General features: G+C 39.0%; 2 protein-coding genes and 1 pseudogene across 2 annotated transcripts; 2 read left to right on the top strand and 1 right to left on the bottom strand.

The window, feature by feature from the left end:
* The first annotated feature begins 116 nt into the window (after nucleotides 1–116).
* Nucleotides 117–13,756, top strand: LOC129766328 (DNA damage-binding protein 1-like; annotated as a pseudogene).
* Nucleotides 5,036–5,824, top strand: LOC129766327 (jerky protein homolog-like). The gene has a single exon (XM_055766850.1). It carries the CDS (start codon nucleotides 5,036–5,038, stop codon nucleotides 5,822–5,824), a length of 789 nt encoding a protein of 262 aa, XP_055622825.1.
* On the bottom strand, nucleotides 5,997–15,784 carry LOC129764856 (uncharacterized). Its single transcript, XM_055764395.1, has 3 exons — nucleotides 15,212–15,784; nucleotides 14,930–15,150; nucleotides 5,997–7,897 (listed from the first exon to the last, which is right to left on the bottom strand). Exons 2-3 carry the CDS (start codon nucleotides 14,959–14,961, stop codon nucleotides 6,319–6,321), a joined length of 1,611 nt encoding a protein of 536 aa, XP_055620370.1. The 5' UTR covers nucleotides 14,962–15,150; nucleotides 15,212–15,784; the 3' UTR covers nucleotides 5,997–6,318.
* Between the last annotated feature and the right edge of the window lie 1,079 nt (nucleotides 15,785–16,863).

Here is a 16,863-nt window from a genome sequence, read left to right as displayed (position 1 = left end):
CTGTATCATAAATTAAACACGTTCGATACGTAAACACCTCCTGATTGTCAACGATGTCGATAATGTAGTACACCAATAACTTGATCTAGTACGACTGTAAATTGAAAATACGACGAATGGCTCGTACGAAAACAAGGATGGGATTTGCGTACATATCCTATTCGTTCGAAAACTATGATAAGGGTGAATATCTTAATCACCCTTATTCTCATTTACGGCCGTATCCGTATATTGATTCGTCGGATACGATACGTCGTCAAAGAAAAAGCTATCCTCATTTACGGCCGTATTTCTGTGTACTAGATTCATTTTGGTAAACTGTTTTATCGTCATCGGTGAAAGATGTTTTTTTTTATTTTTTTACTTCTGTTTTGTTTTCATTTGAGATTCCTACATTGGGTACAGTTTTTGTCTGGATAAAACGGAAATTCCCGGTTTTCTGAGTGATCCGCAGACACTTTACTGTGCGAATATTGATGGCCAAATTATTCAGGTTACTCCATAACAGCACGATTGATCCAATGTGACAACGAATTGATGATATGTGAATGGAATCCGCCGAAAGATAAGTGCATTAGTGTAGTCGCGTGAAATTCATGTCAGCTTGCGTGTGTAACTGCATGCGACATTCATTATATCGAAATTGAAGCAGGCAAGTCGGAGCACAAGAGGTATGAAACGGCCAATTGTACATGTTCACAATAATAACATTCTTTTCCCTCAGCACTGTCACATTCAGTCTTGAACGAAAGCTCCAGCCGTTCGGAACCATTCGGCAGCGGTTTTCTCAAATGTCAACCTGAAGGAAGTAAATCATATGTGCTCACTTAATGCCGGAGCGTATCAGGACAGTTTGGCTCTTGCAACCGAATATTCAATTATTCTTGGTATAATTAATGAAATTCAAAAGTTACACATTCGAACGGTACAAATGGGACCAGGAAGCTTCTCAATAGTTTGGTGTTATAACGGTGCGAATGGATCTTCAGGACTCGAGTGGTCTGACTCCTTCGAGACAGAGCGCGTCAACTCAGACGACAAATGTAACTTACTCGAGTAACATGGCACTGCTTAAGCCAGGAGCCAGTAGTGCCGAGTTTGGTCAAGAAGTTGAAATTCACAATCTACTTATCATCGATCAGAATACGTTCGAGTTGCTACATGCACATCAATTCATGCAAACGGAGTATACTATGTCACTGATTCCGGCGAAGTTGGGTAACGACTCGAATACTTATTGCATCGTCGGCACAGCACTGGTACATCAAGCGGAACCGGAACCCAAAGTCACTACGCGGATGGAGCCCTCACTCAAGTTAGCGAGAAGGGAATCAAGGGAGCGTGCTATTCTCTCATTGAGTTTAACCGTCGTGTATTAGCTAGCATCAATTCAACTGTACGATTGTATGAGTGGACTGATGATAAGAATTTGCGACTTGAATGTAACCATTTCAATAACGTGTTGGCATATAAAACCAAGGGTAAACAAGATTAATGCAATCACTTGGATTCCTCAGAGTAATGGTTTTTTTACAGGCGACTTCATTTTGGTGGGTGATTTGATGCGATCTGTCACGCTGGAGGTAATTTTGAGGAGATCGCTCGCGACTACTAACCAAATTGGATGACAGTGATTTCCTCGGGCGGATAACAGAACAATCTATTTGTTTGCCTAAAAGATGGCTAAGTAGGATTTCCGTAGCTCTGTTTATAATACGAACAATTTTTGTTTTTATTTGAAGGGCCGCAGCAACGGACGACGAACGATAGCAAGTACCAAAGGTTGCTCAATGCGATCTCGGTGATATGGTGAATGTATTCCGCCACGGTTCGCTCGTGATGCAAAACTTTGGTGAGCGAACGACGGCGACAACGGGTTGTGTGCTATTTAGCATAGTCAGCGATGCAATTGGTCTGGTCACACAAATACCACCCGATTATTATGAATTATGAATTTCTTCGAATATTACAGGGAAATTTGACTGACACAATCAAATCTGTTGAAAATTGCAGATCGACGTGGATGGAACTAAGAAGGAAGCGGCCGTACATGATATAATCAAGATTATAGAAGACCTAACATGGATACATCAGGATGTCTAGTGTTGATCATTATTATTGAATGGATGCTATCAGTTGTTTTCTGGTTGACAAAACGAGAAGTTACAATTTTTTCTAAAAAAGTTGATTAATAAATCAACTCATTCAAAGAGAGATGTTCGAACTGGCTGCTGGACGAAGATCGAGCAAGCTCATGAATTTCAGCAATGGTCGCGAAAAATAATTTCATGTTTGTAGGGTAATAAAGAAATTTCAGTGAACGTATTGTTTACTACACATTATTTTAATTCGAATAGTCATGAATATTGTATTGGGGGAATATTAAAATATGTTATGGGATACAATTTATATTTCATTCAAAGTGATCAGGTATACCTATAAGGTTGGATATTTCCTAGCGTTCGTATTTTCTCATCGGACTTGACACTTTCAAGTGTCAAATCATATTCTGAAGAAATGTCGACCCTACGAATTAATAAATAAGTTAGTGATCTTGGAATGCGATCATATTACTTATTCTTATTCGACAGCTTCTTTCGCTCAAGCTGATCCTGCAGCGCGATGCCTTTCTTGAACTCTTCCTCAAGCGAACGTATTATGCCACCACCACCGTGGCTTTCATCACTGAGCAGAACTGAAAGACCAGTTGTACCCGCAGGTGACAACAGGAAAATGTTGCTGCTGTTGGTGCAACTGAAGCTGGTGGTGGTTTCCCACTAAAGCATATGTGGATTGGAAAGGGCGACAATTTGGTCGAATAGGTGCCACCACTATCGTCCGGACCCTCCTGAGACTAACGCTTACTATCGAAACCTCCATCACTTGTGTAGTATCCAGAATCGAAGTGAGCACGTCTGTTCCGGGTACCGTCCAACAGGCTACCGGATGAATTTTTCGACGAGCGCCGACCTCCGTAAGGAAGTTTTAGGCGACAGTTTTTAGGCAATATACAAGATGCTAACGCTTTGTTTTGCAGAAAATATTTAGCGATTGTAGTGTCAAAAAATAACAAAGCGAAAAAAAATTAACATTCGTTTCTATAATTTACAATTGTCTTATAATAATAAACTTGATGGGAAAACCTAACGACAAATCAATCGGTGCAATTTTGCAGAATGTAAATTAGATATTGAGAATTTGTATCGAAATTCCGCTTGCATAAAAAATATAACAATGATGGAACGCAGCACGTTATTAAGAAAAACCACAAACATATAAAAATACAATCATGAGGAACGGTAATATATAGTACAAAACATCATTAAATTTGAATGTTGCAAAATATAATCATTTCTGCAGTGGTAAATGCATTGTAAGAATCCAGTTCTCTCGTAACATGTAAGAATTGATCTGTAGAATTCGATGTTTCCTAAGAAGTTCTAGCGCTCATGGGACCACGTTTCTGTTGACACAATTTTTGCGTGACGGAGAGTAGTTGCTCCTGCAGTCGGCTTTGCAGAGAAATATGTACCATTAGTATATTTGTCACCGACCGGTTAGCAGTTTGACTAAGAACCAAAAAACTTCGTTGCATGTTTAGACGAATCGATTGTACGAATTGCTGTACAACTGTATTTGGTTCACCGTTGTTAATCACAGCGGTAGCGGCAGCAATTCGACTGTTCTGATCACAAAGCGCCTGATTCTGATCACAAAGCGTGTTGATTCTGCAGTTTTTTACGGAGTAAAGCGTTCTGCATTATGGATTGGGTACTGAAGCTCACGTTGGGATGGATAACGCGGCTGTTGGGTTGATTTGTGCTGTTGTTGCATTTTTGGTGGATCAGTTGCATTCTCAACGTTGTTTTTTATTAACATTCGGCGACTAATCGATTGGCGAGGCCTTGATTGAAGTATCTTCATCGAATCCACAAAGTTCGATTGTGCCCAGGCGAGAGGTATGTCCTGCCGACACCCATTATGGCTCTTTCTCGTTTGCTGTATCTTGGTGTCGTTGTTCATCTGCACTTATGAAGTTTTTCACAGTAACATGTTGGTTCCGGTTGCTGAACTCGTAATTGCGACGGAACCTTGCTGCAAATTTTTACACATAGAGTCATCTACTGCTACCGGACGGCGGTTGCATAGCAGGGATTTTTTCAATGCCAATAGCTTACTAGTCGTCGAATGGGGCGGATACACACGTGTTGCATGTCCGATAGTATGATAGCCGACAATCCGCAATTTGGAATAGCCAGATCTTATTCCTCTAGCGGAAGATTATCTGCGTTCAACAATTTCGAACAATCATTTTATTCAGAGTACAAATCGTCCGGACATGTTTTAAGAAATCTTACCAGTTTTATATCTCGTTTTTATTAAGCTGCACAAATCAAAACCACACAAATAAACTCAAACGTTCAGATAACTCTGTATCATAAATTAAACACGTTCGATACGTAAACACCTCCTGACTGTCAACGATGACGATAATGTAGTACACCATTAACTTGATCTAGTACGACTGTAAATTGAAAATACGACGAATGGCTCGTACGAAAACAAGGATGGGATTTGCGTACGTATCCTATTCGTTCGAAAACTATGATAAGGGTGATAGTGATCCTGAAAATTTTCATACTTACCTGAGACGTGGTTGACCTGAAAAATTGAAACTTACCTAATATAGCTTTCATTGTAATGTCGACAATGAATCTAACGACAATGATCTACGTATTTTAGGGATATTTTTAACCTAGAATTGTAATAAAGTCATGAAATCGGAAACGGCGAAAAATTTCTCACAATGATCATATTAAGTTTGATTTACAGTGTACTATTACCACAATGGACATCGCATCTGGATCAGGTTTGAATCAAAAGCGTAAAAACGCTTACTTTGGTGGAGAAAGTTAAAATCATCGAGGAGTTTGAGAAAGGGGGATGTACTCACGAATCGCTTGCTCAAAAATATGGCGTAGGATCATCATCCGTGTCGAGATTCATTCAACAAAAAGATGACCTACGAGCAAAGATGGAACAGTATAGAGAACACGGAGTTAACAGCAGGAAGACGATGAAAACGCAAAACTTCCCATTGATGGATGAATCCGTATATGTGTGGATTTTGCAACAGCGAGAGGCCAACATAATCGTCACTTCCGAGGTTCTGCGGGTCAAAGCGGAGTTACTTTTCCGAGAAATCCAGAAACGTGGACATTATGTGAACCAAAAATTTTCATTCTCGTATGGCTGGATGCGTAGATTCAAAGAACGATTCGGTCTGCATGTCAAGCGGGTTGCGGGAGAAAAAGCTTCTGCTGACGTGGATGCTTACATAAAATTTAAGGAAATATTAGCATCAAAAATAACAGAAACAGGACTTCAAAAGTCGCAAGTGTACAATGCAGACGAATCGGCAATTTTCGTAAAGCTGCTTGCGTCACGAAGTCTGGCACTTTCCAGCGAGAAAAATGTTTACGGTCGGAAACTAAATAAAATGCGATACACATTTATGCCATGTAGCAACATCGACGGTTCAAACAAATTAAAACTAATGTTTATCGGAACCGCTGCAAAGCCACGATCATTTCCGACCAAAGAACTGCTCCCGGTGTCATATTACAATTCAAAAAAAGCATGGATGACGCGAGAGCTTTTCCGGGAGTGGTTCTTTAACGAATTTGTACCTGCAGTAAGAAAGTTTTACGGCGAAAAGAGCTTAGAACCGAAGGCTCTCCTGGTACTGGACAACTGCTCGGCCCACTATACAGGAGGAGACAATTTAATTTCTGATGATGAATTGATCAAGGTGAAAACCTAATTAATCAAAGTGAGAAACTTTACATTACCTCTTTTTCCATACAGGTGATTTATCTACCGCCATGATGCCATGAAGTCTATAGATTGCCTACTGAAATTTGTGAAGAACGATGCAGCAGACGTTAGCCGACTTAAAGTGTTGCGCAAGTTAAACATCTATACAGTTCGGGTCACAAAATAACTCTGATTCTTTATTTCTTGTCTGAGTTTAAAAAGGTACAGTTCGTTTTCAAATGTAGATTATTTATGCTAAACAAAGTGGCCTATTGTCCTGGATCGGTCTGAGAATGAAAAACAACACATGTTTGTAAACACATGCTGCCCAAAATCAGTAATGCTAACATCAGCATGTGGTGCGTCGCGTCGCTGGCTCGGTGGTGGTTGGTGACTCGGTGCATGTTGGTGGTCCGGGTTGTTGATGTTTTCAACATGTGGTACGTCATGCCGCTGGTGTAAGAATGTAGGTGATCGGGATCGTTGCTAACTCGTCCCCCTTTAGTGATTCGGTTCCATCTGAATCACGTCTCTGATTGACAAAGTCCTGAACGTGGGTCGGATGTTGTCCAATGGTAGTTGTACTGCTTCCGGTTTCATTGATGTATTCTGGTCTTGAGATGAGTTGTTGGGATGAGAGTTGTTAAGATTGACTTGTATTGTACTGTTTCTGTAGATGAGGAAACATAAAAAAGGTAGGGAACCGATTATGAATGGCGAAATGGCCATTCCTCCGAAGATACTCCAATGTGGAAAATGCAGACTGGTGTTGTTTAGACGAAGCAATTCCAATTCCTTTCGAGTTTCTAACTGAAGCTTGTGAAGATGTTCCACACTAATGTTCAAGATTTCTTGTTGCATTTTGATTTCGACTCCATCCAAATGAAGTTGAACTGGATTACCTGGTAAGGTTTGTACTCTCGATGTGTATAAAACGTTGTTGACGTATAGTTGACAGTTGCTGAAGAATATAACAAATGATCCTGAAAGATTCCTTTGAGTTATTCCGCAGTTAGATGATAAAGTGAAATTTTTCATCGTGTTTATAAGTATATGTCGCTCGTCAAGGTAAAGGACTTCTTCTTCGATTGGGTTTGATGTGTAATTGCAAGTCGCAGGTTCTCCTTTTAACAATTTCGGTATACAAGTTGTATTATCCAGCTGAATTTCGTGTGTAGCGAATATGGTTGGTTCGATTGAACCTATTCGGTAAATTTCATCATCGTGGGTTAGATAAAGCTGATGGAGTGTATGTACTTTCTTATTGTTGTGTATGATGGGGTATAGACGTATCTTGTTGAAAATCCTTGGGTCTAGCTTTGGCATCTTGATGATAAGGGCAATCTCTAAGTTATTCGATGCTACCGACGTCGTCGCATAATTTGTTGCCTCCACAGCAGTGTGAACTGTAATATTTTCCCTAGCTAAGTCTGTAATTAAAATGTCAATTTCTCTTTGGCTTAAAATTTGTTCATTAACTAATCCTAATTTAGCTAGCATTATAGTATTAATAATTTGATTTAGTTTTTCAGACAAGAAATTCAAGTGAAATAAGAGTTTTGTACAGTACATTTCTATTGATCTAACGTTAAATAACTGTATTCCTTTTTTTGTTTGAAATATAGCCTCTTTTAGTTGTAAATTAACTTCGCGATTTATTTTTACTTGTTCATTATTATTAATGATGAGATTATTTATGGATGAATTTATAATTTTCAAATCGTTGGCGTCTGGGCTACCAGCTAAGAATTTCCAAATCGTACCTAAACTATCCCAGCGCTTATGTCTTCTAATTGGGTCTTTGCTTTTTAAAGCGAAATCAATTTCGTTAAATTTTTCAACTATTAAATCCGTGAACTGGTTTTTGCTAAAGTTATCAAATTGATCTCTGAGGCCTTTGATTTGTGTTCTAATGATGGTGAGATTAAAATGGTGTATATAATATTTGTAGTCCAGTCTGAGTCGTCCTTCTCCTTGGTGAAATATCAGGATAGGTTGTCGTCCTAAGTTCTGTAGATGAATTTTCACGTCATGTTTTGTTTCCAGCACTACGGGTCGAATAATGAATAGTAGCAGGAGTCTGAAAAGTAGATGAAGAGAATAAAATTTAGGTATTCCTGATTTTGATATCATTTTTGTGAATACGTCGTCCGTCGTTAGTTTCAACTGTACTTTTATTAACCTTTGAAATATTAATTTTCTTGTATCGGTTGCTGTGTTTGACTCTTCGTCGAGTCCTTTCAAAAGCGTCTATATCATTGTCAATAAATATGTTCTTTTTATTTTTGTTGTGAAAGGACAAATCTTTGCTTGTTTTGTAGTAAGGTTTTTAAAGGTTCTCTCGACTATTGTCTGAGATCTGCTAGATGGGAGTATTACTTCATATGGGGTGAATTTTGTACTAGAGTGGACTGTCGAATTGTATTTGTGAACAGACATGTAAACAAGGTCAATTACTGTTTTTTCGGGGTTTTCCATTTTTTGTATTCGATAAATTTCCAAAAGTGTGGAATGTAATCTCTCGACGATTCCATTCATCTCGCTGCGACCGGTTGCTGGGATGTACGGTTCAATATTGTATGTATTATAAAAGTTAATGAGTTCTCCTGTCATGAATGACTTTTCATTATCCATGACCAAGATTTTTGGTGGTTGATATTTTAGAAGAATATCTTTTATAGCTGGAGTTAAATCGATGGCGGCTCTTGATTTGATTAATTTAATTTGCGCAAATTTTGAAAATTTATCGATGTATGTCAGAAAATTAAGATTCTCTAGGAAAAAGATATCGATATGAGCAATTTGGAAAGGACCGGTGGGAATAGGGGTTTTTTGGAGGGGAAAATCAATCGGTTTCCTATCGTATTTGCATTCATGACATATACGACAGGATGCGATGAATTCCTTTAATTTTTGTTGAATTCTCGGGAAGTAGAATTCCCTGAGAATCTGTTGCTTGTTTTCCTCTGCTCCTCTGTGGGCTCGAAGATGTTCGTTTTTGATAACATCCCATTGCTGATTTTCCTCTACTACATCCTGTAAAAGGTTTTGTGTGAAACGGATTTTTAACGCTCTACTACTTCCAAATTTCTCCTTAAAGACTTCTTGAATCTTTCCCATGATATTTTCTGGTGTTAATAATCCGTTGACCTTTGTATGATCGAAATGAGTTTTTAAAATCTGAAATAGAGAAGAATCGTTAATCTCGTTTACTTGTATAGTTATTCTTGTGAAGCCTGGAAATGGTTTTTCCGTAATTATTTTGTCTGGTCCTCGTTTGATGACCACCTGGAGTTTGAACACATTAAGTGGTGCTTCTGTGGATATTATGCAAAAATCGTCACTAGTATCAGTAGAATGTTGTGTTCCTGTCATGGAGCATACGATTCTGCTAAGTGCATCCGCCACAACATTTGATTTTCCCGGTTTATATACAATCTTATAGTCATGTTCTTCTAAATATGCCTTCCATCGTTTTAGTTTGGCATTTGTGTTTTTAGGGGATAAGGCGAACGTAAGTGGTTGGTGATCGGTTAGAATTTGTAGTTTTGCTCCGTATAGGTGATTTCGAAAGGTTTGCAATGACCAGAAAATGGCAAGCATTTCCTTTTCCGGCACTGAATAACCTTCTTCAGTTTTTGAAAGTGTTCTGGAAGCAAAATGGATGGGTTTGTCTTTTCCTAGTTCTCCCTGAGACAGAACTGCACCGATTGCGAAATCAGAAGCATCTGTTGTCGTCATATCGGATGACGAAAGTAAGCTTTTCATTCTCAGAAAACATTGTTTTTCTACGTCGTTGAGTGAAAGTTTTCTGTTTGATTTGGGATTTCTCTCCCCCCATTAAGAGATTTGTTAATGGTTTTGCGATTTTTGCAAAATCTTTGACAAATCTACGATAATAACCCATCATTCCTAAAAATCCTCGCAGTTCTTTAATATTTTTGGGCTCTGGGTATTTGTTAATCGCATCAATTTTCTTCTGGTTTGGTTTTATGCCATCAGCACAAATAATATAACCAAGGAATTCAATTTCGTTGTGTAAAAATTCTGATTTATCCAACTGAATTTTTAGGTTAGCATCGTCCAGTGCTTTTAGAATTGTTGAAAGATTTTGTAAAGCTTCTTCTGAAGTTTTTCCGAATATGATTACATCATCAATATAGACGTAACATATTTTTCCAATAAATACTCTTAAAACATCGTCAATCGCTCGCTGGAATATAGCAGGAGCGTTCTTAAGACTGAACGGCATACGTGTGAACTCGTATTTACCGCTGTTGATCGAAAAAGCAGTTTTTTCAATATCACATTCTTTCATTTTTATCTGGTGAAACCCAGATGCTAAATCGAGGGTGGTGAAAAAATGTTGACCTCGTAATTGATCAATTACATAATTAATTTCTGGCATCGGGTACCTGTCTGAAACAGTTTTTTCGTTTAATTTACGGTAATCCACTACCATGCGAAATTTCTTTTTGCCTGAAGCATCAGTTTTTTTCGGTACGATCCACACTGGTGAAGTCCAGGCAGAACGTGAAGGTCGTATGATTCCGTTTTGAAGCAGTTCGCTTATTTGTTTATTTACCTCCTCAGCATATGTTGCTGGATATGGGTACACTTTTTGATGAACGGGAATATTATCGGTCGTATTTATGGCACACTCTACTACGGTGCTGCAAGTTAATTTTGAGTCGGGTGTGTGAAATGCTTTTTCATGTTTGTTCAGCACTTCAAGTAACTGTTTTTTTACACTCGTTGAAAGATGAGACGTCCTAAATGTATGTTGTGGGTCATCGTTTGAGTTGTTTCCCTTTTCTTGAGGTAGGTCGGATCTGAATGTGTGGTGTGAATGGTTTTCGTTGTGTGTCATTCCTTGGGATAAATTATTGGATGCGTTTTGTCTTGGGCAATAATGTTCAAGTGGGATATTTAAAAATTCGTTTCTCTTTGAGAGGTAAAACATGCCGCTAGTGAGGTCTATTATTGCATTGAGTGCATTTAGGATTCCAGTTCCAATAATGCATTTAAAGAAGGGATGGAAATTGTGTAATAAAAACTGAGCTTGATGATTTATTTTGGGACTGAAAAAATTCAAATCGATAGCTGAGGTTGCATTAAATTTCCCGTTGGCGCTAGCGATTTGGTCCGCTGAGAAGTTGTATGGTTTATTATTTTTGCAAGTCCATGCAAGTTTTGGGTTTATAAGATTGATATTTGCTCCTGTGTCGATAAAAAATGGGAAGTTTCCAATTGTTGTTTTCAGATTTATATATGGCAGAGTTGGCTTTACCAACTCATATTCCACTCTAAAAAATTAGCCTGGTTTGAACTAGATTCATTTGAGGTGGATGGCTGCTCGTTAGTTCCTAAATTCTCTTCTTCGGTTGGTAAAGAACAATTATCTATTTGTTCATATGGTGTCTCTTGGTAAGAATAATGTATGTCGTCTTGTTCGTCGTGCTGATCGTAATAGTCATTATGAACTTCATAGTTTTGGGGTTCAGAACTGAACACTACAGGGTTTGCTGACCTCCTAACATTCTGAGATTGTTGTATGTTTAAAAATGGCCGATTACCATAATTCACCCTTCGAGATCTAATACTCTGATCGACCTCCATGGGTTCTGGGTTAGGAAATGGTCACAGATTATTAGTTTGCTGTTGTTGGTGTATTGGGTTATAATTGTGACTGTTTTGGTAGCTTCTTTGTTGAAAAGTTGGCCGTGGTGGTGGTCTATAGAAAATTGTTTGAGGTGTTGAATAGTTTCTGGGAGGTGGGAAGGGAGTTTGATATCGATTTGTTTGCGTAAGGGCGATTACACATTATCCGGTTTCCGCCGGACCGGTTAGAATCCCAAATGGCAAATTTCGATCGTACCAACCTCTTCACGGCGCCGTGATACAGCCGTCCACTGCGACTGCAATGTCCGGTGACCGGATAAGCATTATACGCGATGACAGTAGTATTGTGTTGACGTCTGGTACAGACACCGGTTTGGGAAAGTAAATCATTCTCTATGAGAATATCAGACCTTAAGACAGTTAAATTGTTCAAATTTTTAATGAAAATTTTTACTTTATATTATGTGATCAGTTAAAACTCGTAATACTGATTCTTACTTAACCATTTTTGTATAATTTTCTTGATATTGTCATTAAAACTCATCATTGTAGTATAAAATTATTAACAAACACAATTCTTGTTCAGGGGGTTTTCATCACTTACAAAAGAACGTGTAACGTGTAACTCATTAAGAACATATTTCATAAGAAAATGTTAATTTTCATTCATAATTTTAATTTTTAAATATGTGTTAACTGCACCCGAAAATCAATTATCACTATCATTTCCCAAAAGCGGAGCACGAAGCTCCACGCGAATTGACAGTTGTTTTTCATGTCTGTTAGTATTAGTACAATTCAGGCAATTTTTCGCCCCATATATTAGTATGTGTGTGCCGTTTGACGTTTGTTTGTTGATTTTGAAATCAAGCAGAATTTGCAATTGGTATGGACACTGAAATTTTTATTTCGCTTCTTTATTTAGCTGCAGTGGAAAATTTCAGTGATAAAAATTTCTGCTCAAAGCGAAGCAATGATCACAGGCGCACGAGGTCGTCATGGAGTGTTTTGCCATGGATTGTGTTCAACGGTGTATAGTGTCTTCTGACAATTTAATCGAGCTCTTAAATTAACTTCTGTTTTTGTTTAGCTCACAGCAACTTTCCTCATTTGAAATCGCTACCGAAAGAGTTCGAGGATGTGAAACAAATGTTCAACTGGTTCATCAAGGGATAGATTTTGAGTGACTTCATCCAGCTGAATGTGAAGGTGAGTTTTTGTTAATTTGAACACACCAAAATAGTTCTCTCATCTAGTGTTCCCATTTGGTATACCATACAGTTCGACCTGACCCGGAACACGATCGACGATAAGGTGGCCGCGACTCGGCTCGAAAAACTTAAACCCGAACTGTCCGATCTGTGCTCGGTGATCAAGATGTTCCCCTGCCCGACGCTGAAGCATCGGCTCTGTCAGAACGAAATCACCCAGCTGTTGGCATATCTGATTCGGTCATTCTTCGTCCAGGATCCGCGTATTAATAGCCGTGCATTGATGCTCGATGAATTGCGGCTGAGTGTGTTCTGAACAAGGATCTGCGGAAGCAGCAATGAGATAGTATTTGAAGGAAAAGTATGATGTAATTTGAATCGCAAAGATAATTACTGCAATGGTGAAATAAAAAAAAACACTCTAGAATGATTTTTTGCAAATTTCAAGATAATTACAGGAAGAAAACACATAATATATATAAATAAGTAGTTCCCCTAGCTTGTTACGGAATGTTATTATTATTGGTTCATAAGATTGTACACTTTTATCTAACCGTGTTCTCGAGGCTGTTGAAAAAATATGTGGCAACAGAGCGTGTGGAATAAATCATTCACAGTAACTGGACAAAAGTTAGTTTTTGTAATACTGTTGATGACGGCCAATTTTTTTGTCCAATAAGTTTTTCATGTTCATTGCAAATTTACATTGCCGTCGTTGTGGAAACCGTTGTAGAACCATATGCGCCTAAGATGAAAATTTGTGCTCTGCGAATTACGGAAAAGGTTTGCGAACGTATTCTGAATTGGGTCGTATGTACTCTCCAAGGGTCGCAAATTTGAGCAGGCTCGTAGTTGCCGCAGCAGCTGTGGTTCCAAGATATTCCATATGCAATCTTGTTCATGACCCATCCCAAAATCACCCTCAAAAGGCACATCATGAGAGGGTGAATGCCCTAATCAGCTGCTCATAAACAATAGTAGGAATTCAATAAACACGGGCTCGACCAACTCGGTGTAGTTATACCACAGGCAACAAGAACAATTGGGCTGTCAAACCACTGTATAAACAAATGCATGTATGTGTATGTGAAAGATGTACGGTTTTGTGTAGCGCGAGGTCTCTTTCACATTGTTATCCGGTTATCCGTCCAAACCTAGCGGCGCTTTTTGAAACCGGTCCGGCTGAAACCGGATAATGTGTAATCGCCCTAAATGTTGGAGCTGTGTGCGGTTTCCTTATCGGCGGTCTGGGTGGAGGGTTAGGTGTATTAAAATCCCTAGGTTTTGGAATTGGATGGTTGCTATGTTTGTTCCTGAATGGTGCTGAACGTAAATCCATATTGTGATATTCTAAGCAAAATTGATAAGCTTTGCTTAGGGTTTGCACATTGGCGGATTTGAGCAATATGTTCAAGGGTTTTTCTAATCCTCTAATAAATGAGTCTAGTGCTTTTTTCCTAAAATAGTCAATATGCGGCGCTGCATTTTTTTGCATAGTCTCATCCACTTGAATCTGAACAATTATGGATGAAAGAAGTTCGTTGACTCTGCTGAAATAAGAGCTTAGACTTTCATTATGCGTTTTTTTCACAGTGGTCAATTCGAAGTCCAATGTTTGAATATCTCTTTGGTCACGGTAATAAAGAAGTAAAGTGTTCTTTATTCCCTGCCAATCGTATAGAATATTGTTGGCGTTCAGCACATCTAATGCTTCGCCTACAATTTTTCGACGTATGCTGCGTATCAAAATTCCATACTCGACCAATGTTCTGGGAAGATCTCTATACAGATCAAATATTCCTTCAACATCTGCAATCCAACTTATCAATTCCGTTGGTTTACCGTCGAATTTCCCTAAGTCTTTCACAAAATCGGAAAGTTTACCGACTGTGGAAAAATTGTCAAGTGCGTATCTCTGAGCTGGTGTGGTTTCCTGCTCAGGAACATATTCATTCTGTTCGGCTGGCTGAGCCATGATGTTTCAACCGTAAAACAAGAAAACTAAAATTTCTTATAAAAATATCAAAACTTCCACAATGTTAGAGTCAACAATGGAAGGAAACGGCACTTTATTTCACTAAAGATTTTCACTAAATTATTCTACAAATGCCAGTGTGTGGACTTTTTGGGTTTTCAAAATCTTTTATGATTTTATTTTATTTTTTATTTAATTAGTTTTTTTTTAAATTACTTTATTATTTGTTATTTTTTAAATTTTATTTATTCACTTTTGTTCACTTATTCACTTTGAAAGAAAGAGAAAAAAAAATTTCACTTACATATAGGACCGTGTCCTTGATTCGGCCGGCATTGATGAATCCGGACTTTTTTGGCGGCGTCCACTATCGGGGGAGAAGCGGCAGATAGTCCGGGATGATCCTGTTTGCTCCGCTGCTGTTGCTGCTTCTGCTACTAAGGGCCCTCCTATCGATCGGGTGAAATCCACAGTGTCCGTCTCCTCGCTTGGTGATCTTCTTGGTTCCTATTGTCCTGGATCGGTCTGAGAATGAAAAACAACACATGTTTGTAAACACATGCTGCCCAAAATCAGTAATGCTAACATCAGCATGTGGTGCGTCGCGTCGCTGGCTCGGTGGTGGTTGGTGACTCGGTGCATGTTGGTGGTCCGGGTTGTTGATGTTTTCAACATGTGGTACGTCATGCCGCTGGTGTAAGAATGTAGGTGATCGGGATCGTTGCTAACTCGCACAAAACTTATTGACATGGTGTGTGAGGCAAGACGTGCCGTCTCATATTCCATCAAATATTATATGCCGTCTCGAGCTCGATCAATTATCACAACCGCAGCTCTCGTCAGAGAGAGTCAAACAGCCAACAAGGTAAGACGTGCATTCGTGCTCTGGGTGCAATGGGTGATTCCCAGCGGCGGAACCAAGTTACACATTTGGCGACTGTGACAGGTTGTGTTGTGTCATCGCTTCCAAAACAAAAAACATTCCATTTAAAGATCTGGTGCGACCTTTGAGGAAGTGAATCCAAAGTAATGGATTTGTTGTGTTCAGGGAAAAGTGAGTAAGCTGAGTCGCAATTTACTATGTGCACTGCAAAATAGAAAGGTGTGTGATGAGTACACAGTGAGTTGTGAGCAGCGCAAACATTCGTGGAAAAGGCGAGTTGTGAGAACCGCCGATTTAAGTGTGCGCTGAAAGAGCCACATAAAAATAGTAAAAAGAGAGGACAGCTGGAATAAAATGCGTGTTGTGAGAACCGCAGACACTAATGGAAAAAGGTGTGTTGTGAGGACCACCTAAATAAATGTGTGCCGGGAGGGCCGCAGAAAATAGATCCAATTATGATAAACAGCGTGTTGAGAGGACAGCTGGAATAAAATGCGTGTTGGGAGAACCGCTAATATTAATGAAAAAGCGAGCTGTGAGAAACGCCAATGCAGTGGAAGAGCTGCCTGAGGGAAAAACATGATTAAACAAGCATCTATCATGTAAGAGCAAAGTGTGTAGAGAGAACCGCAAAAATCTATGCCCTGAGAGAGCCACATAAAAGAAACGAAGGCAGAAACGCATACATGCATAGCGAGCTAAGAAGGCCGCTCGCTTGATGTATGCATGCAGAAGAAATACAAACACATCTTTACACAGATGTGTCTATTAAAATAGATTGATGGGGTATGAGGAAAAAGGCGCAAACGAGTATGCGTAAAACGAACTTAGTTGAGTGGTGTTTATGAGAGCACCGAACAAAGCAATTAAGTGAGAATACTTTCCGTACCCCTCATCCATGAGATGAAAGTGACGTTGTAAGATGCAAACTGTACTTCGCCAAGCTCTATCTATCAGACGCATGTGATGAATGACGTGAAATTACCATATTTTTATGTGTGAATGTGAATGTGTCGTTTCACTCGAATGATGTTCGACCGAGATGTTTCAGCGCGAAATGATGCGTAATCTCAAGGCTGTGGATAATAATAATATAATAAAACCTAATAATAAAACCTCGATTATCCGCGGAATAGTCGGGTTAGCTCACCGCGAATAATGAAAATCGGGGATAACGCAATAAAGAACTAAAACGGGTTCCACTGTATTGATGATGTTTTGTTATACGCAGAAATCAGCTGAGGGAGATATTTCCTCAATTCCTGCAAATCATATATCCAATAACCTTTCTCTAAATGCACGTTCAATCAGACGCGTTTTAGATTCTTGGAACACGAGCCTAGTGAAAATAGTTT

This window comes from Toxorhynchites rutilus, chromosome 2, assembly GCF_029784135.1.
Source record: "Toxorhynchites rutilus septentrionalis strain SRP chromosome 2, ASM2978413v1, whole genome shotgun sequence".
In the NCBI taxonomy this organism is placed as follows: Eukaryota; Metazoa; Arthropoda; class Insecta; order Diptera; family Culicidae; genus Toxorhynchites; species Toxorhynchites rutilus.
This window is presented reverse-complemented; position numbering and strand designations above follow the sequence as displayed.